The 25,968-nt window shown below is 41.3% G+C and overlaps 2 protein-coding genes across 3 annotated transcripts in view; one reads left to right on the forward strand and one right to left on the reverse strand.

The window, feature by feature from the left end:
• FANCB (FA complementation group B) overlaps positions 1–25,968 on the forward strand; it is a 123,052-nt gene that overhangs the window by 85,694 nt on the left and 11,390 nt on the right. The window lies entirely within an intron of this gene.
• Positions 14,420–25,968, reverse strand: part of GLRA2 (glycine receptor alpha 2) — a 173,549-nt gene continuing 162,000 nt past the window's right edge. For both annotated transcript variants that reach the window (XM_037157540.2, XM_037157541.2), the window contains exon 9: positions 14,420–14,783. In XM_037157540.2, coding sequence (XP_037013435.1) covers positions 14,505–14,783 — 279 coding nt within the window. In that variant the 3' untranslated portion in view covers positions 14,420–14,504. The remainder of the gene's footprint in view (positions 14,784–25,968) is intronic.

A 25,968-nucleotide genomic window follows, 5' to 3' on the forward strand; every position in this document is an offset into this window, starting at 1 on the left:
AATAGAAGTATAGTAGAAGTGTTGTGAGCATAGGCTTGGGTTATTACGTGGTCACCCCTGAAGAAGCTAGGCTGTACGGGATGATATTAGCAGAGAGTGCCCATGCAGGTGTTGGAAGGCCCTTATTAGTGATTCTGGTAAGTGATATAGATTGTAAGGATCAGGATTGGTAAGGATCACCCCCCCACACACACACACACAGAATCATAGCTCCCCAAAATGACACAGGAAAGAAGAATCACAATGACAGAAATGACAGGGTGGCATGTGGAAGGGAAAGACATATTATAATCTGGAAGACATGCACTGGGTTGCCCATAAGGAAGACTTGTATTTTTAGCAGCACTAAAACCTAGCCTGAATAAGAATGTCAGTGTCCCTATGAACAAGTGTCCTGGACCCTTTTGTTATTGTCGAGGTTTGGGGGGCATATAACACAAAATGGCATTTTCGAGGAAAGTGGTAGATAGCTCTGGCTCCTGATACCCCGTAGAAATCTTTCACATTTCTCCCTTTATGTTTCTTTTGCTCTTTTTTTTCCCTATCCACAGGCGGTGGCCATCACGATTGATAGCTAAGCACTCTGGGAGTGTCACCATTTAAGAAAAGTTTTTAGCGGTGTAAGTATTCAGCTTAATGAATCTTCACAAAGCAAATGCACTCTCTCCGCAGCACCCCCAATTCCAAAAGGCAGTGTTGCCTGTAACCCACAATCCATTCTCTCATCTATTCCCACCCAGTAGCTCCCTCCAAGGGAGGACCACCATTCTGACTTCTAACAGCACCGGTGAATTTTGTTCATTCGGACTTAAACAGAATCACACAACAGGTATTTTCTTTATCTTGCTCAGTAGGTGTGCGATTCATCCATACTGGTGCACCTAGCTATAGTTTGTTTATATTTATTACTGTGTAGTTTGCATGTAGGATAAACCACAATCTATTTGTCCACTCTGTACTTGGTGGGCATATGTGTTGCTTTTGCATGTTAGCTGTTCTGAATAATCCCGCTCTGAACATTCTGGTACCTGATTTTTGGTGAATATATCCACTTGTGGGGTGTATACCTTGGAGTAGAATTATAGCCTATGGGGGATGTAGACGCTCAACTTCAGTAGATGTATTTAGGGCACTAATTTGGGAGTGCTTTTCATGGGCCGAGTACTTGCCATGTCTTCCCAGTGAATCTGCACAAAATCCCCAGGCTCTTATGGCACTTACACTGCTGCCGGAGACTCGGAGCTTTAGAAGGGTTAAATAAATTGTGCAAGATCTGTTACTGTCTGAGCAGGAACAGAGATGAAAACCTAACCTGACTTCAAAGCCCGTTTGTAATTTAATTTAATTTTTTATTTTATAATGTCCTCCCGTAAGCTTCTGATCTCTGATTTAGAAGTATGCTGGGCTATTTTAATATGCTTTGAGGATGAATAACAGTGGCTTTCTGAGAAGCGTTGCCTGTTTACTGATAATGTTCCCAGCTATAAAAACCTTCAATGTGTGTATTACCTAGAAATGCTGGCAAAGGAAAGGATGCAAAATGGTGGAGATCTATATTCTCTCTGTTTCCAGTTGAGGCAGAGATGGTTACCTCTTCCCTTGAGATTTGAGATCCCCTTTCACGGTGTTGAGTTGTTATTGGCAAACTCAGACTGTTCCCCCCATACCTAGTGGGACCACATGAAGGTTCTCACCATGGGAACATGAGAGATAGTGACATGTGTCACTTCCAGGCATACATAGTTGAAGGCAGGTGGTTTTTTATCCATATGTATATTTATTTGCACAGCAGAAAGATACAGAGGATTCAGCATGGGCCTTTGAGCCCGTAGTGATGCTGGAGTCATCAGCAAGGGAGCCTGGGTCCCAGATCACTGCTTGGAAGAGAGGAGAGCTACCTGCCAATCAGAAACATCCATTTGGATGTTGTGTGAGTGACTGATAGACTTCTATTGCATTATGCCTCTGAGATTTGGGGGCTTATCTGTTATAGCAGCTTGCATTACCTTATTAACTAATAAGCCAGGGGAATCTCCACATTTATGCCACCATTTCCCTGTGCTTCCCTCATTTGGATTCTGGTACTTCTTCCAGGGCTGAAACCCTGAAGACTTACTTCCCTGCCTCTCCTTACTGTCCAGGATCATAGGAATTAAATGCTCTACTTTGCAGGACCTTGATCTGATTATCTTTGTGAGTCACCTTTAGCCCCATCATTTACTGCGTGTACAGTGACAATGTGATGTAATTTTATGTCATTTAGCCTTTGAACCTCTTTGTTCTTGGGAAGGAAGCCATTACAGAAAGGAAAAAGGCCTTTTCATGGCAACAATGGGAAATTTAGTGGGACCTCTTTTTATATATAGCCATGCACTTGTACAATTCTTTTATGATTTTTTCAAACTTCACCTCACAGAAGCCTTTGTGACATAGGACAGGCAGCTTTATTATCTCTATTGCGCAGTTGAAGAAAATGAAGTGCAAAGGGGTTTAGTCATCCTGGATGGGAAACCAGACTTGTGGCTCCAGTCCACTGTCCTTTTGGCTCCGCTCTGACGCCCTAGTGTCTGTGTCAGAGTCAAGGAATTATTGCAGAATTTACCAAACCACATTAAAACAGACTATTACACTTGGGATTCTTCACTTTCGGTCTGAGGAATCAGTAATTTAAAGAAACCGGTAATTTCTCAATAAATTTTTATAGTTGCTTTCTTGCAGACTAATTTTCACGTAGGCTCCCCAAGCTTTGTTATCCTCTTACAGGGCTGTGGCATGTGTACATCTGTGTAGATTGGACACTACAGCACCATATCGGCAGCTCAACTAGTGGGTGATACAAATGCCACAAGATGTGGGTCAGGATTTTGGCACAGTCTAAGCACAGATCTGAGGCTTGTATCTGTATGTGTAAGCCTGTTTTCTTTCTTGCTGCTTCAAGACTGTGAAACTAGCAAGGTTCCCAAATTCACATGCCCACCCTTTCTTCCCACATGCCCATTTTTTCCCCAGATTCCATCCAGATGCCCGCTGCAAAGCCTCGTGCAACTGTTCCTTCCTTGGTTTGCCTTTCTAACAAGATTTGTCCTCTTTTCTCTGCTGATCTTTCTTCCTTGTAGATACCAGTGCTTTCCAAGGCCTCCCCGTTCTCACCTTGCATATGAGCTCCAAGATGACTGCCCAAACTGTGGACATTTTGATTCCCAGTACTCTTCTTGCAAACTGTGCCTCATCGCTGTTTTTCTGTCACGTAGCGCCGTCGTGTGGAATGCCTTCCCTGGTTCTGTCCTCTCATCTGAGCCCTGCTTGAGCCTTACTGTCTACACTTGGGGTTCCTCCAGACCTCCTCATCCCCCTTTTCTCGAAACACTGCCATGAGATGTTGTGGAAGGGCCCTGGGGTGGGAATCTGAAGTCCTGGGTTCGAGCATGACCCTTCATGGAGGCTGTGGCCCTGGGCAAGTCACTTAGGTCTTCAGAGCCTCAGTCTCTGTTTCTTCAAAATGAGGGCAGTTGGCTAATGACCTCAGAGTTTCTTTCCAGATAGCAATTCTCTAAGTGTTGGCTTGATTTTAAACTGATGGGATTCAGCCAAGTTTGGGGCATATGTCCTATTTAGATTTTCACAAACAGCAGAGCATGTTCAGAAAGTCTTGGTCCATTTCTTGGCAGTAAGTACCTAAGGATCCCAGTCAATTGAAATCTTTGGTGAATAATTGAGCAATGCCTTTATTCTTTCATTAGCATATGTTTACTGAATCTATTAATTGTCTATTTCTGTACAACAATTTGCCTTCAATTTTAGTGGCTTAATACAACAGACATGTGTTATTGCAGATTTTCTGTGGTCAGGGATCTGTGCGTGGCAGAGCTGGGTCCCCTGGCTCAGAGTATCTTACTAGGCTGAAATCACAGTGTCGTTCTGGACTGCAGTCAAGTCAAGGCTTAAGTGGTAGAGGGTTTGTTCCAAGCTCATTTGTGTCACTGTTGGCAGATTCAGTTCCCCATAGGCTTTGTAGTTCTGATGTGGCCTCATTTCCTTGCCATGTGTTGGCCAGAGGACTCCCCCAGTTCCTTCAAAATATCACAGTTCAGTTTGCTTCTTCAGAGCAAGCAGGTGATAAGGGCCACAGAGAGATAGAGATAGAGATAGAGATAGAGATAGAGATAGAGATAGAGATGATAGAGATAGAGTTAGAGATAGAGAGATAGAGATGATAGAGATAGAGATAGAGATGATGGAGATAGAGATAGAGAGATAGAGATAGAGATGATAGAGATAGAGAGATAGAGATAGAGAGATAGAGATAGAGATAGAGATAGAGATGATAGAGAGAGAAATAGAGATAGAGATAGAAAGAGAAAGAGAGAGGGCGCAAGACCTAAGTCACAGCCTCTTGTCATCTCATCTCAGAAGTGACATCCTGGTACTTTTGTGATATATTCTATTTATTAATGGAGTCCAACAAAGAACTATCTACTTATTCCATTGAGTTGTGAACTAATTGAAAAATCAGACAAATAGGTGAGGCATGTGAGAGGCCAAAAATGCCGACATCTCTTGCTTACTGTTGGTTTTCTGTAAATGGAATCAGTTATTCTGCACAAAAAAGGCTAAAGGAGCCCCTTTCCCATCATTTTAAGTGGGAAAAATGACTTTGCATTACAAGTCAACCCAAAGCCCCCAACGAGCAAAAAACACATAAAATGTCAATATGTAAAGAATAAACTGTCACACGATGAGCCAGATTCTTAAACATGGCTTCCCTAGTGCCAAAGAATGAATGTGGTTGTTAACAAGCAGTCGCTTTGTCTAGTCATTGCCTTTCTTAGTGCCCGCAACTTCCTTGCCTCTGTTGACACTATGGAGCACTAAAAAAAAAAAATCTTTGAGGACTTCTGATCCATCTAAACTTGATTTAGTCTAAATACCAATTGTATTAGGAGTGAAACTTATAATGTTTCCTACGCGCTCTTTTGTTAAAAGGGCTGTATTGATTTTGAAGGCATAAATGTAATTTTTTAAAAGATTTTATTTATTTATTTTTAGAGAGAGGAGAAGGGAGGGAGAAAGGAAGGGAGAAGAGAACCGTCAATGAGTGGTTGCCTGTCAGGCCTGCCCCATTAGGACCTGGCCTGCAACCCAGGTATGTGCCCTGACTAGGAATTGAACTGGTGACCCTTTGGTTTGCAGGCCAGCATTCAGTCCACTGAGCCACACCATACGTAACTCAAAAATAAATGTAATTTTTGAAGGCAACATTCATTTGCCTGAAAAGCACGTAGGTGAAGTTGGGGTATTAAAAACCAAGAGGAATTCTCGTGACTAAACATCAGTGGGGGACACATGCTGTGTGTTGTGTCTGTTTCAATTTTATTGCAAATAGTGCTGATGCTAGAAAATGCGATTTACACCTGTGGGCAAGCAGGCTCTCCAGTTCTGTGCTGTGGAATTAGCCCGACTCATCTGTTGAGTCACAGACTGTGCTGGAGGACTGGGGGCTTTCCCTGAAGGGAAACACTGAAAACACTTCCTCCGTGGGAAACATTTCCATTCTGTTGAAAACATATGGCAAGACTAGAGCACAGCATGCGATTTGGGAGGATTGGCCATCCCCCAAGAAAAAGGAGAACAGGAGGGGAAGGGAAACACCTTCAGGCTCCCGAGGAGATTCAGGCACTTTTCCTTTCCCTGAAGGGGCTGAGACAGACCACACGTTACCGTCCAATCTGGGAGACATGACCCTCACCACCATCCCTCTAGCGTAGTTTCTCATGCTTCCCATGCGTGAATCTAGCAAGTGCATTGCAAGGCATGTGCTGCTATCGCTATTACCATTATAGACGGAGAAACGGAGACTTTGAGAGATTAAGCAACATATCAAAGGAACAGGAACAGAATGCGATACATTCGAGACCTGAATCCAGACCTGCCCAGTGCGAGGGATAACACCTTACTGTTTGCATACTTAACTCTTCGTTGTAACCGGAAGTGGGATGTTGCCGAATATTTAGCTGGTAATCTGGTGAATTTTGACAAATTTAACTGGTAAAAAGTTCTATCCATGTTTCTAGGGTCCATTGTGTTGCTGTCTTTGTCCAGGCTAGAAGTTCTCCTTTGCTTAAGTTAATGTTCGACACTGGGTGCATCGTGTCAGGTTTTGACAGGAGTATTTAATTTCAAAACTTTAGAGGTCACCCCTCTTTCCTCTCCCTCTGATCTCCTCCACACTCTGTAGCCAGAATTATGTTCTGAGATGCAACATCAGCCCGTTCCTTCTCTGCTGAAAACCTTGTAATAATGTACTATTACTTATAAGACAAATCCCCAGAGCCTTAACCAGGCACGTGACCCTATATTTTCATCCCTGCTTTTCTCTCCAGCCTCACTTCTCATTTCCATTTTGGAATGAGATCCAGCCATTTGAAACCATCTGTAGCTGGCGTAGTGTCTCTATGACAGAGCGTGTGGGACACCAAGAGTTTTGACTGAATGATTTAGTAATCACAAAACAGCATCAGAGATCCCCAAAAGGCCTCAAGTATATCTTACTCTCTTGAACTGCCCCTAAGGACTGCACATGTATTCATACTGAGTTGTTGTGGAGACTGCTTCTTCAACAACCAGCAGCCCCAGCCATCCGTCTTACATTAAGGCTGTCACTGGGTTTCAGGGCCAACAGAGGCTCCCAAGAAAACATTGGGTTGTGTGTTTGGCCAATCAAGTGGGGAAGGCAGCTCTTGTTGCAGGCTTCTGAACAGCTGGGAGGGGAAAGAAACTGGAGAGGTGTAGCTGGAACCAAAACAAGAGTCATCTCCTCAGTGGAACCAGAGAGGAAAGATGTAAAGTCAGCCTTACTTCATTTGTAATCCGACCTTTGGGGTCCTCTTGCTCCCTTAGTCAACCCACAGTCTGGGCGGAGCTAGGACATAGTGCTTTCGGGTTGATTTGCAACCCAGTGTTGCTTTGCCTCATCATTACAGCTTGTTAAATCAGTCCCCAACGCCAATAAAAAAATTCCTGGTAAGAGGGAACCAACGTGAGCATGTATTGAATGTTGCCATGAGAGATGCTTCCCAGGATTCACTAACAGGACCTTTTTGCCTATCTTCTTGTGTGATGTTTAGATACTTACAGTATGCACACCCTTACATGTGTGCCCATTTTAATGGTGCTGGAGAGCAGAAAAGAAAAAGAAGGTGAGATTCATCAGAGGCTTTCCTGAGATCAATACCATAATTATATTTTAGACCCTCCAGGTATTAATCTTCTGCTTTGTTTCAGAAAAGCAATTCCATTTTCTGAGCATGGTCTTTTAGAAATAATACTGCTTCTCCATGGCTCTTTTGAAATTTTTCCCCCGAGGGAAAAAGAAAGGCAAGCCTTTTGCTTTTCAGCTCCTTTGCTTCCACAGCCTTTCTCTCTGTTAAATTGATGTTCATTGATGCTCTAAAAAGAATACACACAGAGAAAAGGCAGATGCGAAAATATTTTATAATATTAAATAGCTCGAATATAGGCTGTTTTTGGTGTTTGCTGACACTCCTCATTTTCATTATGTTATTTGACAAATGCCATTGTGTTTGTTATCTAAAAATAATATTTTGCTAAAATAATATAATGCAGATAATGTTTGTTGGACACTTGTTATGGGCTAATGATTGTTCTGAGCACTGGGCATGCACTGACCAATTTAAATTTCATTAGAATTCTGTGAAGTAGGTACTGTTTACACATTAGGACGCCAGTGCATGGAGAGCTTGGAACCTTTGCCCAGTGGGCTCACAACTAGGAAAGCAGAACTGAAATCGGATCCCAGGCGATGTCAGACCAGCCACTGCATGTTCAACCACTAATTGTACGTACCTTCCACCTGGAAGACTGTAAAGAATTAGACACAGCTCATACCTGTACTGGGCTGAGTAGGGTTCCTCCAAAATTCTTGTTCACTCGGAACCTTGGAACGTGACTTCGTTTGGAAAGAGGATCTTTGCAGATACAGTGAGTGAGGGTGAGGCCATCCTGTGTTAATGCGGGCCCCATAAAGTGTCTTTATAAGAAGAGGGAGATTTGGAAACAGATGCACATGCAGAGGGAAGACGGCCCTGTCGACACCTTGGTTTTCATGTTTCTAACCTCCAGAAGTGTGACGGAATACATTTCTGTTGTTTTAAGCTGCCCGGTGTGTGGTCATTTGTTACAGTAACCCCAGGAAACTACTGTAGCCCCTAAAAGTCTCATAGGCTGGTAGGGGAAATGGATAAGGAAATGAATAATTAAAAATGATGTCCTAATAATATCTACAAAAATAAATATATAAAATATATATTTTATATAACCTTCATGATAATTGTATATCTACAGCTATAAATAAATATATATCCATCATGATCATTTTTTAGATTGAGTAAAGAAGCAATACAATGTGCTAACTAGAAGCAAAAAGACCGCCTGACTCTGAATCTTGATTGTGTGACCTCGGAAAGTGACCTTAGTTCCTCATGCCCTACTGTCCTCATCCACAAAATAGTTTTCCAATACCTTTGACATTCGTGGTTTCATTTCATTCACACAGCAGCCTTGAGAGGTGGGTAGGTGGGGCAGACATCATCATCCTCATTCTGCAAACATTGCCTATCGTTTCACGGGTAGTTGTTGATGGCTGGATCTGCCTCTGTGATCGTGGCCTTCACTGTACCTTGTAGCAGTTTTTTTACCCACAAAATAATGGTCATGTTGCTGATGCTGCTGATGGTAGCGATGCTGCTGCTGCTGTTGCTGATGATGGCGATGGTAATGGTGATGATGCTTTTGCTGCTGATGGTGATGGCAATGGCGATGATGGGAGGGGAGGGGCAGTAAGATCATGTGGACATAATGAGGACTCCGGCTTATTCTCTAAGTAAGATGGGAAGCCATCGGAGGTTGAAAGCAAAGTGACATTATCTGATTTATGCCTTAAAAGGAAGTTTCTGTCTGTTATCTCTCTTTCTCTCCCTCTTCCCCACTACTCCATCCCCAAATCTTTTTCCATAGAAAGCAGGGGTAGCTTAAGAAATGATTATCCATTGAATTTGAGGAAGTCTTCATTAGTTCTGACACTGGTACATGAAGGGTCTTCTAGCCCTTGGTTTTATCATTTTTGAGGACCCAGAGCCTGCAGTCTATATGAGGACTGACCAGGGTGCTCATTCCATGACCAGTTCTGGGTCCTCCGAGAAGGCCAGTGTGATTGCCACTTCCCAAAGCACACCCCAGGGCTCTGCGCTCCTCTCTGAAGATGCACTCACCTATTTATAAACCACTGGTGCCAAAGCGCTGACGTACTTTTAAATGCTGGCTTGTGGTCTAAAAGCCTCTCGTACACACTACTCTCAGCTTGAAGCAAACTGTATTACTTATTTTCAAAGTGCATTTGCACCAAAGTAGAAATATTGCAACTTTTCTCAGGTGGGGGCATGTGTGACAATGTGACGGCCATTCTCTCTCCTTCAAAAATGGAAATAAGCACTTTCTAAATTGAATTCCACTGGTCCCAATCCCTGTATCATTTTGACCATTCAGTCACATAAAATATTGACTCCGTGAAGATATTCTTAGTGCTGTATGCACGATTTTAAGCAATTTCTCTTAGGCATGTTGAACAGAAATATTCTCTAATATACTCTCCTTTACCAGTTTGTTTTCCCATTCATGCAGGTGGGTGAGTGATACCTGGACTTTTTACTTTGCCGGCTTTCATTTCCCTGGACACTGTGGGTATAGTGAAAGGTTATAGGAAACAAGCCGCGCTGAATGTTTTACCTCTGACATGATAGGACTTTGGGAAGATGTTTAACTCATAGAGCTTCGGTTTGTCTATTGCTCAAAAAGGATGGATGTGGACTCTTTGTGGTCTGGCCACCTGAGTAACTATTGGAATTGAATTCCGTTGTAGACAGAAAAACATGCTGATGTGTGGAAAGTGCTACTTAGAACTATTTAGTTCTTCTACTTTGTGATCTCTGGAGAGCATGTATTACCTTAACCACTCAAATTATACTCAAAAACAGAGAAAACTGAGTAGGCAAAAAAAAAAAAAGGAACATTTATAGCGAAGGTCAAAAGATTTCAAAAGGAATTCTGGCAGACATATAAATTACATTCATCCAGCCCTGACTGGTGTAGCTCAGTGGATTGAGCACGGGCCTGTGAACCAAAAGATCGCGGTTCCATTCCCCGTCAGGGCACGTGTTGGGTTGCAGGCCAGTTCCCAGCAGGGGATGCACCAGAAGCAACCATACATTGATATTTCTCCCCTTCTCTCCTTCCCTTCCCTTCTGCAGATAAATAAATAAAATTTAAAGAATTATTTAAAAAATTACATTCATCCTACAAATTGGCTTCTGGTTTAAATTAGGAAATGCATATATTAAAAAAAATCCAAATAGATTTTTGTTTTGTTTTGTTTTCCAAAGCTGTGAATCCTATGGTACGGAATTTTGTGCTGTGTTTTGGTTAGAACCTTCTTACTTGATATTTAGCTAAATATTTGCTAAATATCAAGTAAGAAAAATGTAAAATGACATTTATTTAATCTTTATTGGGAGGTTTGTTTTCAGAATTTGGCAGATCTGTTCAGCAACATAGATGCAGAGCTTAATGCTAACACTGTTTGGAAGGATTTTTAAAAATCTGCAGTCAGCCTGCTTTGTAGTATCTGTTTTGGGCCAAGGTGTTGGAAAATGCCATAAAGAGTCTTAAGGCTTAATTTAAAAATGTTTGAAAGACAAATCCCCTAGTAAGCCATCATCTGAAAAATAGTGGCAGTACTTTGTTACCTCATATCACTGCTTGGGTGCGAAAAACTTATATAACTTTGTCAACATGCACAGCATATCCTCCTTCATCAGCTCTGTCCTAGTTGATTGTAATATTGGGTTGGCCAAAAAGTTTGTTTATGTTTTTTTTGTAAGATGGCTCTAGGAGTGCTTGGCTGTCTTTAACTTCTTTCAAAACAATTTTATTAGAGTGCATTATGACAGCTGTCATATTAACATGCATTTAAAAATTTATCAAAATTTGTGATTTTTTGTGTAGCCATTTTAATATTGAAGATGGGAGAAAATAAACATTTTCAGCATATTGTGCTTTATGATTTCAAGAAAGGTAAAAATGCAACTGAAATGCAAAAAAAAAAAAAGATGTGTGCAGTGTATGGAGTAGGTGCTGTGACTGATCGAACGTGTCAGAAGTGGTTTGTGAAGTTTTGTGCTGGAGATTTCTCTCTATATGATGCTATATGGTCCAGGAGACCAGTTGACCTCCATAGCAATCAAATCAAGACATTACTGGTAATTGAGAACAATCAATGTCACACCACGCAGGAGATAGCCGACATATTCCAAGTATTCAAATAATAGAATTATTGGTGAAAACAAAAAATGTGTCTTTTATTTTACAGAAAAAACTAAATGGACTTTTTGGCCAACCTAATAATGTTCATTGGGCATTTGAGCTCTGTTAGGCATTGTAGAGAGTACATGCACATAGCCACTTTCTTCCAGAAGCTTCCAGTCTCATGAAAACAGGTAGTAAGTTCCTCAGGGCTGTAATTTTACTCTTGAACTATTTTCCTTCAAATACTATTATGAAAGAAAATGTCGTAAACAAAAACTCCAAGAACATTTTTAGAGGAATTATCTATTTCACCAGACTGTGTGGCACTCATAATCCTTTCCCTAAGATTTGATCTTGTTTCTATAACCCAAGTCGGTACATTCAAGAATTCTTTCCACTGAACATGGACTAGAATTAGAGAAAAGCCAAGAATTCCTCTTGCCATTTAGGATGCCTTTGCCTACTTAAGTGGCCGGCAGATATGTTTTGAGGTAAATCTTTAAAAATTGTTCTGATGTGGAGACTATGCCCTCCAGAAAATTATGTGATGTACACACCGATTAGACATGATCAATTAGCTGAGGATTTCCCTTAAGTTGCCTTTTTATTTCACTATATGCAGTCGGGGCTTTTCCCAGGATGCTTATGGTGGGGTCAGGCCCATGTTGGGAGGCATTCAGTCTCAATTGTACTGTGTGGCAGCAGAAGGAACAGAATCAAGACCAGTCAAAGACTTTGCTTTATTAATTTAGAAAGGAATGGGCACTAAGGCGGAAATAGTATTTCAGAGATGCTGCCAAAAGCCTGGCATTAATCTTGCCAAGGTAAGACACTATGAAGCATTTTACCCTGCCATAACCAATACTATTTATACTAATAATATGTTTATTATTATCTATTAATTATAGAGAATTTGCTATGCGTTAGACTCGGAGCTAATGGCTTTACTTGCATTTTTCTGTTTGTCCTCTTAAAACTCTATGAAACAGAAACCACTCAGAAAAGTCAGATATCTTCCCCAAGATCACTCTGTTGCTAGGTGGCCGAGCCAGGATTTTATCGCCCATATTCATGCTTTTAGCCATTCTGCAATATTCCTCTTTATGGAAATGAGTCACTATTTGAATAGGTTTAAGAGGCCATAACCATTGACCTATGAATTCACATCTTCCTGAAAATATTATGATATATATCTTTGTAAGGAATATCTACTACAGTCAGGATGAGTTCATTCTACTTCCCTGGGGTTCCCACAATTTCGTTTCATCTTGGAACTCTATTCCTGACAAAATCATGACAGGTAGGTAGATGGACAGGTTGGGCTTTCGTATTTATTTTCACTTCACCATTTTACGATTCCTCGGTGTTCTTGGAACATTTCCATGTCTCATATGAAGTCTCCAGCATTAGATTCCACTCACAATGACTCTATCAGTTTTCCACATCTCCATTTTCCTATTTCTCCAATGAGAGTAACATTTTTTTTTCTTTCTTTATGGGGATACTAAAGCTACTGTTATAAGAATAATAAAATAGCTATATAAAGCTCCAAGCTTATGAGAGAGACCAGGAACAAAAATCCAGGTTACCACTGCCATCTAAATTAGTCACATTGTTTTACAAAAACAGCCCTGGCTGGTGTGGCTCAGTGGATTGAGTGTGGGCTGCGAACCAAAGGGTCACTTGTTTGATTCCCAGTCAGTACACATGCCTGGGTTGTGGGCCAGGTCCCCAGTGGGGGCCATGTGAGAGGCAGCCACACACTGATGTTTCTCTCTCTCTTCCTCCCTCCCTCCCCCTTTCCCCCCCAAAAATAAATAAATAACATCTCAAAAAAGCAGAGAGACTCTTAGCAAAGTTCTGTGGCACACTTAGCTTTATTGAAATTGAACAAATACTTTTTTTAAATAACCCCTTTTACAGCACATGTAAAATTTAATTTTTTTCGTTATATTTTACAGGTTGTCTTTTATCTGAGTAAGCAAAAATACGTCTTTTATTTTTTTTTCTTACTTAAAACATGTAGCCAGGATTCAAACCACATAGCTCTGGTACCAAAAAGGCAACGGGTTATGAAAATCACAGTACAATTTTAAAATTCTTTAAGTTAGTTACGGATATTTAAAATGATATTCACTGGGACTGACGGTAGAAATCATGGGTCAGTTGACATTGGGACTAGCAGTTAGTTACACCTACAATGAGAGCAGACATGGGAAGTTCAAGCTAATATGAGCTACACCATTCAGGACACACCATCTCCATAAATACTGTGGCTGAGAGGTTGCGATGGCTAAGTCACACTGGGGCACTTCACACAGAAACAGAGCCACAGTGAAAACAGTACATAGTGCGCTAACTTGGATCTAAAATAAAATGGGCGTTTGTCTTTAAGAGGGTATACTATCAAATCAATTACACAGGACACAATTTAAACCCCCCGAATTACATCTAGGAAAGACAAATAATATTAAAATGCACATCCACATGGACAGTAAAGTAGAAACCTGTTTCTTTGTGATTGGTGTTTATTTTTTGTTGCTGTTTTTTCGATAAGTAGAAAGAATTTATGACCCACAAAAGGATTTCTCGGGTGAAACACTGGTTACAGACATTGTAAAGAACATAGCTCAGGAGGCTCGTTTTAAAAATGAGGCAGCGTTTTCCTGAAAAAGTTTGGTCCTCAACTCACTATAGGCTAGTCACTATGGTCAGATGGGAAGCTTTTTCCGTGTGTGTGTGTGTGTGTGTGTGTGTGTGTGTGTGTGTTTTAAGCTAATTTTTCAGTACCAGAATTAGTTAAAATCAGACCAAAAGACAAATTGCCCTTGAGAACTTGATCTTGCATTATCATGTCTAATTAATGCATCATCTGTAAGAACAATGCTAAAGACTATGAAGGGAATTATATTCACGTGATTCTGCAACAACTTAATTTTGTGCAAACATTTTCCTTCATTGCCATATAACTTATCTTTATTCACATAGGTGCCAGGAAACCCTCCCCAAGATCCTCCCTCCCCCCTCCCCTAATCTTCGCCTCTGTCAAAGTGATATAAAGACAATTGCACTGTGTATTTACAAGCACAACACTTAGGCAAGAAGGTCCCAGGATTTGAAGGGCACATCTATTTCTTGTGGACATCTTCATGCCGAATGATCTTGTATGTAATCCAGTAAAAGATGTTGAAAATGAGGAAAGCCAATGGGAAGGCAGCCCGAGATATTGTGTCAATCCTTTTTGCCCGGTCCACAAACTTCTTCTTGATGGCATCTGCATCTTTTGGGGGTTGCGGGATTGCGTTGGCAGGTGTGGTCTTGACAGCTGTTCCATCCTTCACTTGGAGGCAATGACCCATCCCGTAACCACTGAAATTAAAACGGCTCTCACGAGTAACATCTTCTTCCTGAGAGGAGAAAGGCAGAGGAAGCACAGAGTCGTTGTCAGTCAAATCAGATGGAAGATGCTTTAAATTCCTCTGAAGTAAAAGGATAAATCACAGTTAACTGGTAGCGTGGGAAGCTTTTAGAATGGGTGGTTCTCTTTCAAGTTTAACTCAATTATTCATGGAACAGATACAGTTCATTAACTTTTCAGGCTGAGAAATTTAGGGTAAGAATAATGACTTTGTGGCCATTTTAATTAATTAACAAATAGAAATATCTGCATTATATTTAGCACTGACTTTCCTAAAATCTAGTGTATTAGTTCATAGCTTTGAATAGACTTCTATTTTTTATTTTATTTTTAGAAGTATTTAATTTATTTTTTAGACACAGGGGAAGGAAGGGAGAAAGAGAGGAAGAGACACATCAATGTGTGGTTGCCTCTCACATGCCCCCTACTGGGGACCTGGCCCACAACCCAGGCATGTGCCCTGACTGGGAATTGAACCAGTGACCCTTTGGTTTTCAGGCCAGTGCTCAGTCCACTGAGCCCCACCAGCCAGGGTTGAATAGACCATTTTAAAATGAAGTCTCTAAATTCCAATATAATAGTCTAAAGCAGTTTAGAGGACCATTTGTTCATTTACTCATTCATTCATTCACTCAAAAAAGCATTTATTTAACTCCTGCTCTGTATCTGGCCCTTAGGTAGGAATTTCCAGTATTGTTGCTCATTCACAGCCTGGTTCCCTCTATTGACATGGTAAGATCTAAGGTTAACTCCTTAAATGTATACGTTTCCCCTCCAGCCCTCTAGTTCATTTCAGTCAGAAATTAAATATTCATTACTTGGTTTTGGATATTTAGACCATGGCTAATTATTCCAGCGTCAGCTTTGAAGATGGATTCTTTGGATAGTCATTTATTTCTACCATTGTTAAACATGTGTCCTTTCAGCGATATTTTGTATTGATTATTTCTACATGATTTAGATAAAAGATTGACAAATTGTATTTGTTCCTCACTGTCAAGAGTAAATAGCCTTAGTAGAGACAAATGTATGGAATGTAGGTGTGAGGTGGATCCAAATGGTGGGTTGAAAAGGCACGACTGAAATGACCTACTTAATAAAAATTTAGTTCTAAATAGCCATCGATTGAATCTTCTTCCGAAACTAGATTACTGCCTCCCACAATACTGTGCAAGCCCTTTAAGTAACCGGAGGCACTGCACTCTTTATCTTGCCAAGTAATAATAATGGTTACATTTCCTAAAAGACAAGAGAAATTGATATTAATTTTATCTCATCAGTGTTTATTGCATGTTGATACTGCCTTCAGCTGCATGTAAAAGATATACTGAATGCAGGACGATTAACATAATATGAATGACAGTCCAACTGTGAGCCAACGGTATGTAATGACACATTGTATCTTACGTATCGAAAGGAGTTTTGTAAGGTCAACAGGAGATCCCTAGATAAGTAAGGAATGTAAGAAGAGTATTTTAGTTAATATGCTTCATCCTGTACAAGATGGGGAGTGAGAGAGCATGTGGTTTAAGGAAGCGTAAAGTCCTCAGATTAGATGACGGTATACACTCCGGGGGTGAGATGTGCTGCCCTATGGCTCACTTAGCTGGATCAGTCCTCAGGCCACTTTCCTCTGTGGGAGGTGTATGTGGGCTTAAAGTGAAGAGGAGAGTGCTGTAGACCGCTCTGCCTGGTTCTAGGAATTGTATCTCTACCCTGTGTGGCTAAGGGTGAGGGACAACCTTGGGAATTTGAGCCACAGGAGACAAAGCCTGTCTCTGGTAGCAAACACTGCCTCAGTTTCCTCTCCCTTCCCCCAAAGCTTGGTTGGAAGTCAATGACGGGTAAGACCCCTCACACCCCACAGCGGGGGGCAACCTAAGCCAGACTTGATCAGTGGAGAGGCCTTCATGGAAGGACTCGGGGGGGGGGGCTGCAACAAAGAGCAATGAACTCTCGCCTCCCCCGGCTTTGAGATAGCCTGAGTCCCCATGTCTTCTGGGAGAAGTGCTTCCTGGCTCTAATCCCCTTAAGCCCGAAAACCTGATGGGGAAGATGGTGCAGGTCCTTGCCTTATTAGAGTGTGTCCTGGGAAAAATTTGGCATCACAAAGACTTCCTGATAAACCTGTGAAATCTGCTCTGCTAGGAGTGCTTTCATTCATATGTTAAGGGTTCCAGTAGGAAACCCTAAAACTCCCTTCCTGACAAACTTGGACTCATAGTAAGCCCTCAGATTTCTTTGAAATGTTGTCCACCGTTTGATCCTTACTGCCCTGTATTCCTGTGTATTAGAACCCAATAAAAGCCTCTGGAGGAGGGAGCTCAATGCCTTTTTCCATTGAGAAACTGGCCACTGCTCAAGGCCTTTTTCCTCTGGGAAACTGGCCACCTCTCCTCCCCATGCAGATCACATCATGTCTGGGTCATGATTACGCTCATCCATGGCGACCGGGGGGTACTTGCAAGGAAAGTTGCCCCCACAGAAAAGTCCAACAGAGTCCTTAAGGCCTTTGGCTCATTGGTACTGCCTGCCCCTGTAATATGGTACCTCCGGTCAGGCCAACCCTGAACATGGCTCGGTGGCTAAATGTTGCATTGCAGCGTGACAGTCGCTGTAGGGAATCTGAGCTGGAGAGAAAGCGGATGTGAATAATTGCCAAACACTCCATGTCCCCCTTCATGGCGTTCATCAGATCTCTAGAGAAATCAGGCTGGAAAACAGAAGGCTCATATACTGGATGCATTAGTAGTTCTTATCAATGAATGCATCTAAGTGCTACCAATAACAGACTGAATTGGAGTCTTTAATCATCCTGTTTATTTCAGAAAAATCAGGCCAGAGCTCTTGTAATAAAGTAACTTTAAAACACTCCTCTGTAAAACCATCTCCCCGGTACTTTTATTTATATGGGATTGTCCTGTACAAGTCAGTTTGAGATGCTCTGTCTCACTTCTTAACTAAATGTAATAAGGGGTTTTTCATTCAACAATTAATCGTTGAGTGTAGAATCAGTGGCTGACATTGCGCTGCATGCTGGGAGTCAGTGGATGAAGTTGGACAAAGGCCTTATCTACATGGTGCTTTCAGAACCCAATGGGAGAGGCTGACGTAAAGGCATCATCATAAAAGAAAGCTGGCAAAGCCCAGGCACAGTAGTACAGTCACTGAGTGTCGTCCTGATAAACGAAGGTTGCTGGTTTGATCCCCAGTCAGGATGCATGTAAGAATCAACAAAGGTATACATAAATAAGTGGGACAATAAATCTCTGTCTCTCTTTCTCTTTCAAATCAATAAAGAAATATTAAAAGGAAGCTGGCCAAGAAAACCTAGCTTGACATTAGAGTACTTCCATGTACTCAGCTTTAGAAGTTCAATAATGAAGATGTAAGTTGGACTCAGATTCAAGTATTAAATCATTTTTCTTTGCCTTGAAATCTGAATTCTATATTTTATGGATACAAAAGTTTCAGTGAAGTATAGTATTTCCAAATATGGAATAAGCAGATATATTAATCATTGCAGTGTTGTTATTCAGTACTTAGCAAGAAAGGAAGCATAGAGGTCACTAGGGAAAGGGGTCTTTGCTTATCACATGGATTATAGGTGGCCTTGGACATCCTGTTACTAACTGAATATTACATCTCAAGCAGTGTATGGGAGAAGAATAAACAGGGTCAGTTGGCTTAGTAAGCAGAGATCCAGACTAGGAATTTGGGTATTTGGATTCTAGGCCTGGCTCCGAGGGTCATGAGCTATGTTGATCTGAGGCAAGATATTTATTCTTTCAAGGCCTCTGGGATCTCATGCCAAAAACGTGGAGGCTGGACTAGCTCTGTGCATCTCAGATTTGGCTGCTGGGGAATGTCTATAAATATGTGTCTGCCCTCCTCCCCTCTCAGCCCCTCCCAGCCCAATTGCCGCAGAATCTCTGGGGAGGAGAACCGAGAATCTGTATTTTTCAAAATCCAGTGACTGTGATACAAAAGGTAGGTGAGCTGTAATGTCTGGCTCCAAAATGCTGAGCCTATTATATATTCCTGAGTCTAAAATGACTTTTCAAATGGAAACAGTCCCTTAAATACATGTCCCCATCTCTGCCTAAATTCACTGTTGTTTATTCTTCCCATGTCTGTAGAATCCTGCAAATTGCTGTTCTCACCTCTATGAATGTTTAGAAACTCATGATTAAGCATATAATTTACTGCCTGACTGAGATAAGATAATTTTAAAATTCCTGGGCCCCTGAAGAAATAGAAAGGGTGGTTAGCTGGTAACCTGTTTTTAGCACATAAAACAAAAGGAAACGTAAATGCACACATTCGTATCTCTTTTCAGGCTGACTCATTCATTTCATGTCTATACTCTTTCTTCCACATATCGTGAATGGATAGCTGAAGAGGTTAACTCACTTCACTACCAGAGTTAGAATAGAATGATGCCAGGTTAGGTTATAATTATGTTGTACATTGCCATGCAAACTGTGGTGCTTAATAAACGTTTGCTGAATAACGAACAAAAGGAAATGAAGAGGGTTTCTGTAGGCTTGAAAATACTTTCCTTGTGCATTCAACAGTATTTTAAATTATGCTTCTTAGCAGAGTTACAGCTAATTAAATCAATTCTTTAAAATTCCCCACCATAAAAATAAGTCTGTCCTAGGTAGAAATTATCTATTTAATGTTTCACATGCAGGAGATTTGAATGCTAGTTTGAGGGTCTTCTTATTTACCATTATGACTCATTCGGTGCCTTTTAAATATAGAACCTTAAATTATCCACATAAAAGAGTATGGTTTTTCTTCAGAAAACATAATTGCAAGCAGTTTGAACTTTTGTGTTACAATGACTGACTAATTGCCTTTCTAGCAGGTTCAGAATAAAGTGGCGTAGTAATATGGGAAGACCCCTATACGAGGGCAAAATGAAGACGAGCTTGAGCTGGGAAACAGAATTGAGCAGCACACAGGGAAACAGAAGCTAAAATAAAGAACAATCTGTAGGTACTGCTTAGCCGACCGTATTCACAGGGCGAGTCAGTTAGGTCCTCTCAGTAAGAACAGAATTTTAGGCGTGTATTATCCATTTTTTCTGGTTAGCCAGGAAACCAATAAGTGAGTTATTGCTTCCCATCAGCCATCTTCAGTAACTGAGCAGAAAACACTTCGAGCACATTCTGTTTTCTTACTCACTGATTAAATTCCCACAGAAAATGACACATGCAGTCCAAGTATCAATACATACAATTTCTGTATCCCACTTTGATAAAATACTAAATCTTATCTGCTGTATGAAGCACTGCCATGAAACTATGCAATTAGTTTGAGATTTACTAACCAAAAAATTTTTTTAAAATTTACTTTTAGAGAGGGGGGAAGGAAGGGAGAAAGAAAGGGAGAGAAACATTATACAATTGTCCCTTGCATGTCCCCAACTGGGGACTGAACCTGCAACCCAGGCATGTGCCCTGATGGGAATTGAACAAAACCCTTTTCCTTTGCTGGATTATGCCCAAACAACTGAGCCACTTATTATCTTACTTATTTTATGCACCAATTTCACTTACTATAAAAGTTACTCATTCCTGTGTCCAGAATAACTCTTGTCTAGATGTGAAATTAGACCTAAAGCATCACCAGAAATGCATTGTAGTGAATTATTCAAGAAAATAATTTACATGTAATTAAAGAACGTGGTACTTATAAAATGAAAGATTTTAACAGAGCCTATATTTTCAATTATTCTTTTATGCCCTAGAGAGGAGGAGATGAAAGGACTCCTAAAAACTGGGGTAGGGGAAAATTCTTTCCATCACATTTCTCACCCAGATTCTTTGATTGGATGGAGCCTCGCTTTTGTTGGAATCGGAAACTGCTCAGTTGGAACTGAGGCTGTAGTGAGCCCCAATCAATGCAAGGACATAATGGGATCTCCCGCCCTCCTTAGGAAACAGTGTGAGTCCAAACATGTCAGGTTTTCACCAGAAAAGTCCCCTGAACAAATGAAGGCTAGAGGATGCTTAACTGTAGGCCTGCTGATTTTTATCACCTGGGCATGGGGAAGAGGGATGACCTTGAGAAGTGCTGGGTTCTTGTGGCCTCAATTCCCTCCTCTGTGTCACAGGCACTTGGGGATAGATATGAAGAATGAAAAGATATTATTATTGATTATGACCATATACCATGCAGTTAGAACTACAGTCAGTCCTGTGGCCACACTGACCCTGCCAGTCACATGCATTCTGGGGAAACTGAGGCTGAGAGCAGTTACATGGCTTCCCAAAGTCATACTGCTAATAAATATTGAAGCAGAGATTCCAATCTAGGCATGTCTGATTCCAAAGACTCTGGAAGTCTTTGATTTTTATGTGCTTGTCCCTATAAAATGCCAAATGGATTTCATTGAAGGTTAAGGATGAAGAATCTGACTGAATGTTGCAGAGCAACAAGGTTGAAGTAAAGTAAACCAAGTATAAGCGTTTGTTTCTTAATGACCTGTGGTAGATTAATTAAAACTGTGTCAAAGTGTCTTTGTGGGGAGACAGTAAAAGGCAAGTTTTCTCAAAGAAAAGCATATCAATAGATCATCTCTTTTTCAGTGAAAGATCGAATTACTGAGTTTTGAAGAAGAAAGTTCTGGTATGCATTTCTTGAGTACTTGCCATTCATGTATTTATATTTCCAACAAATATTCATTGAGTGCCTATTAAGTGCCACGTATGTAGCCGGGGGTACAGCAGTGAACAAGAAGACAAACTCTCTGCTTTTTTGAAGGTCACATTCTAGTGGGGTAAACATATAGTAACGAGTAAAGAAATTATATACAAACACAGACAAACACATGCATGTACACACATTTGCATGTATGTGTGTATATACATAAGACACTTCCACATACATGCACATGTACACAGATCATTGTGGATGCTTTGAAGAAAAGAAATCAATGTAAGAGACTAAGAGAGGTGAGTGGCAGAAAATGGATGTGCTACACTGAGTGGTCCGAAGAGGCCTGAGCAGATGCCAGGCACCGTGCCACGTGCTGGGATCTCGGAGTACGCAAGCTACATCAGATGCTTGCCTTCAAGGAGTTTTCAACCTTGAATGAAGATGAAAATCAAATGATCACATGAATATATAATTACTAACTATGATAAGGGGCCTGAAGGAAAATTATAGGGTGGTCTGAGAGCTTATTAATGGAGATCCACATCGAATCTGACAAATAGGGGAAGCTTTTTCCCGAGGAAGTGATATTTCAGTAGCAGTGATGAAAAATGAGAGGCATCAAAGAGGTGAAAGCAGAACTGGGAAGCGTCTGAGGTGGGAGGGTTTGCTGCCATTGAGAGGTGGTAGCAGGGTGGGAGGTGGGGTGAGACAGAGTTTCGGAAATGACCCAGGGCTAGATCACATAGGGCCTTGCAAACCATCTGCCTATTTGGAGCTTTATTTTAAGAACCAAGGGAAAAAGATGAATAAGGCCTTGGGCTTTTTGGGACCCGGGGCATAGAGAACTAAATAGAGTATAATATGAGAGATATTTTTGAGATAAGTACAAAGGCTTATGGGCATTCACGTGATCCCCAAACCTCCAGAGTGGGTGAGGTAATATTGCTGAGATACACAAATCATCTACGATTCCCCCAATCTACAAAGGACTCAGTAGCTGCCTGTTGGTTTTCAGTATTCATTTCTATTTTTGCTTATTATTATTTTCAAATGCTTGCTTCCCAATTATATTAAAGAATACATAATCTGAATTTTGATAGCTGATTTCCAGTATTGCCTTCACTCACTGGAGGGTGAGCTGCTAGGAATGTGCTAGTCATCCCCGTAGTCCTGTTTCCTAGTACGATGCTGGGCTCAGGATAGTTATGGGATAGCTGTGCTTGGAATGGTCCTCTCGACGCTGAATAAGGGCTCAGAAAGGTCGTGCTCCCTGTGGGAGAGGAGGGAACAGCGGTGATCTCCTAGCTGATTTCCTTTTTGTGTGTGTGTGCCAGTTACAGACCTTTGCATAGCCTCTGGATCCATCTTCCCCAAAGAAGTTCCATCCTGTGACTCAGTAGCCTTGATATTGTAGAGGAGAAGAGTATAACAAACGGATAGAGCCTGGAGGGTTGAATTCACCTCTTTACTTCCTCCCCAATATGGTGAGTTTAGGACAGTCCTTCAGCTTTCTTGCTCTCCTATTTCCTTACCTTTGAAATGAAGAGAGTAGCCATTTGGCCATTTTCCGAGTTGGAGTATAGGACTATATAGTGCTGGCTAGTGTGTTGTCTTGAGCCTGGTCTCTAGCTGACTGATATGTGTTAAGACTTTTCTTCCCAGAGAGTAGACAGCATGCAAATAAATGTTTTTAGTAAGAGTTGATTTGAGCCAAACTAATGACATATGCCAGGGAGCAAGATCTCAAATGCTCCACAAATGAAGGTCTTCATGTCTTGGTGCTCCTGCTACCCTGCTACCTTCTGCCAGGGTTGGCCTCAAGGCATGCATAGGGCCCAGAGCTTGGAAGGGTCCTAAAACTGGCTTAATGCTCTGTTGTAGCCATCTTGAAATTCATAATAAGTTTTGAACAAGGGCCCCATGTTTTCATTTTGTAGTGGGCCCCACAAGTTGTGAAGCCATCCCTGCTTTCCGCTGTACTAGAATTGGTGGAATGCCATTTGCCTGTTGCTTCCATTCCCAGCCTTAACTTTGCCAGCTTGTCGTCTCCTTAATGACCGCTCCCAAGCTCCTTTGCATGACATTCCAGGACCCCTATGTCCTGCTGTGTGCCTGTGTCTCTCTTGCGGTTTCATGATCTTTGACTTTAGTCATCTGCATCCCTTTACATATCATGCCTCTCCCCTCTCGCCACCGGGCAACCTCCTGCATATCCTGCAAGACTCTGCTGGGCCATCATCCCATTCAAGATGCCTTTTCATGGCCCCTGAGTGTGGGCCACGGGTTCCTCCCCAGCTTCTGTAGCACCTGGTACTTGCCTCCTTAGTGCAAGCTCTGTTACAATCAGCTGTTTCCATGTTAGCCTCTTTTATGTAACCTTCAAGTACAGGCACCCAGTTTTGCATAACTCGATAGCCGCAGTACCTAGAATAATACTTGCCTGAAGCTTCCTACATTGACTATATACAAAGTCAATTCTTAACTAAATGGTAGAAAATAAGTGTTTCACAATAGGAAAAATCTTTTCTTTGCTTATTTCTCATGTGGCTTATTTATGCATATTGAATTTAGATAACACAAAGGCAAACCTAAATTCAACAATAGCACTCAGGAATTGAGGTATTTATGAGCTACCTTTGGAACACTGTCCATTTTTTGGGTCCAGTGTTAAGCTTAATGAGCCCTTCAGATAGTGTGAAAATATGTAAAAATAGATCTCCCTTATTAACAATCTTGGTAAAAAATGCGTGCTTCTTTGCAAAGAAAAGAAATGGAATAGACAAACACTCCAGAATGCAAGGGAATATGTTTTCCATTTAGGTATCCATTGGCAAATTAAAATAGTAAACCTAGGTAAATGAAAAGCCAGTATGTATTAGATATATGCAGGTATTTCACCAAATAAATTAAGCCTTATTAGTTCTTACCTGTAACAAAAGATTACGGAGTGTTTATATAACATTAAGGGCATTTGAACCATAGATCATCCATCTGGGTTTGGTAAAAAGAGTAAAATTCCTGTAACTCTATGGTTATCCCCAAACAGTTTTAAGTCTTGAAATTCTAATTAATGAAAATATTTTGCTTCACAAATCTCTTCAAAGAAATGAACTGTGATGCTGTTCACCATTTAATGATCATTACACAAAATCTCCTTCATTACCTTGATCACACATGTTTAATGAAGTTCAGATTTTTCTGTTAAAAAAAGCCAGCAGAGCCTCTTATTCAGGATAAAGCTCACCCCCAGGAATGGGGAAAATATGTGGGTACAGGCAGCAGACAGAATTCAGCTGTGCTGCAGGCAGAGGGATTCCGGAATGGATGTTGCCCTGAGGATTGAGGCGTAGGGAATTGAGTTGGCTAAGATTTCTAGTTACCCACCAAAACCTGTCTATCTTTCTTCTTCCTGTGGAGCATCTTCATTTAGCTCAGGGTTGCTTACCTGAAGCACTACAGACATTGGGGACCAGGCAGCTATTTGCTATAGTAACTGTGTTTCTATAGGAATTATCCCGTGTATTTCAGGGTGTTCAGCAGCGTTCCTGGCCTCTACTCACTAGATGCCAGAAGCACTACCTGCCCCCCCACCCGCAGTTGTGACAATGAAAAATGTCTCCAGACATCGCCTCATGTCTCCTGGGGGACAAAATCACCACTGCTTGAGACAGACTGCTTTAGCTGATCACACATGTGCACGTGGGGAGACTGCATTTTCTAACCTCCCTGCTCCTTTGTGGGACTGGTCGCCCCGTCTAGCGTCAGGAGGTCCAATCAGTTCAATATCCAAACCAGAGTCTAGTCACTTCTTACCACCCCCAACTCTACACGCTGATCTGAGCTCCTTGATGGTGACTCACCAAATCATTCCCACCAGAATTATTGTAGTCTTCTACCTGTTCTCCTGGCTTTTGGACCCTCCTTCCCAACATCATGTTTGTTCTCAATGCAGCAACTGGAGGGATCCTGTTACAGGTGAGTCCAGTCAGATTTTCGTCAGCTCAAAACTCGCCAGTGGCTCTCACCCCTCTCAGTAAAAAGCAAGTCCTTGTAATGTCCCCTTTACCTCTCAGACCCCACCTCCTGCTGGCCTAGGTGTCAGTAAACATTTCCTTAAACTGCCTCAGAATAAATATCTCAGACTTCATGGGCCAGACGGTCTCTGAAGAACACATCTTCCCCATGTATATTTTGAAACAAATTTTCTAAAGTGAAATAGACATGTCGGTGTACTTTGGACCACACCTTGCCTATGGCACCATATTTTTAATGGACTGGATGTAATTATTTGAGAATAATTGTTTGACTTCTGGCTTAAAATCAATAAAGCTGAAATGTTTTCACTTAACGTCAGCTGTAGTCTTAGGGAGTAGTTTAGAAATCGATTATGTGGTTGTAATGTTTTGATTCCTCAAGAGGAAAGCAATACCTGGCATGTAGAAAGTTTTTTTCTAGTAATCTCTGTCAATTCTAGGCCATCTAGAATGCTCTGAAGACACACTGTA

Source organism: Artibeus jamaicensis, unplaced genomic scaffold, assembly GCF_021234435.1.
Source record: "Artibeus jamaicensis isolate MK-2021 breed Jamaican fruit bat unplaced genomic scaffold, CSHL_Jam_final scaffold_1283, whole genome shotgun sequence".
Lineage (NCBI taxonomy): Eukaryota > Metazoa > Chordata > Mammalia > Chiroptera > Phyllostomidae > Artibeus > Artibeus jamaicensis.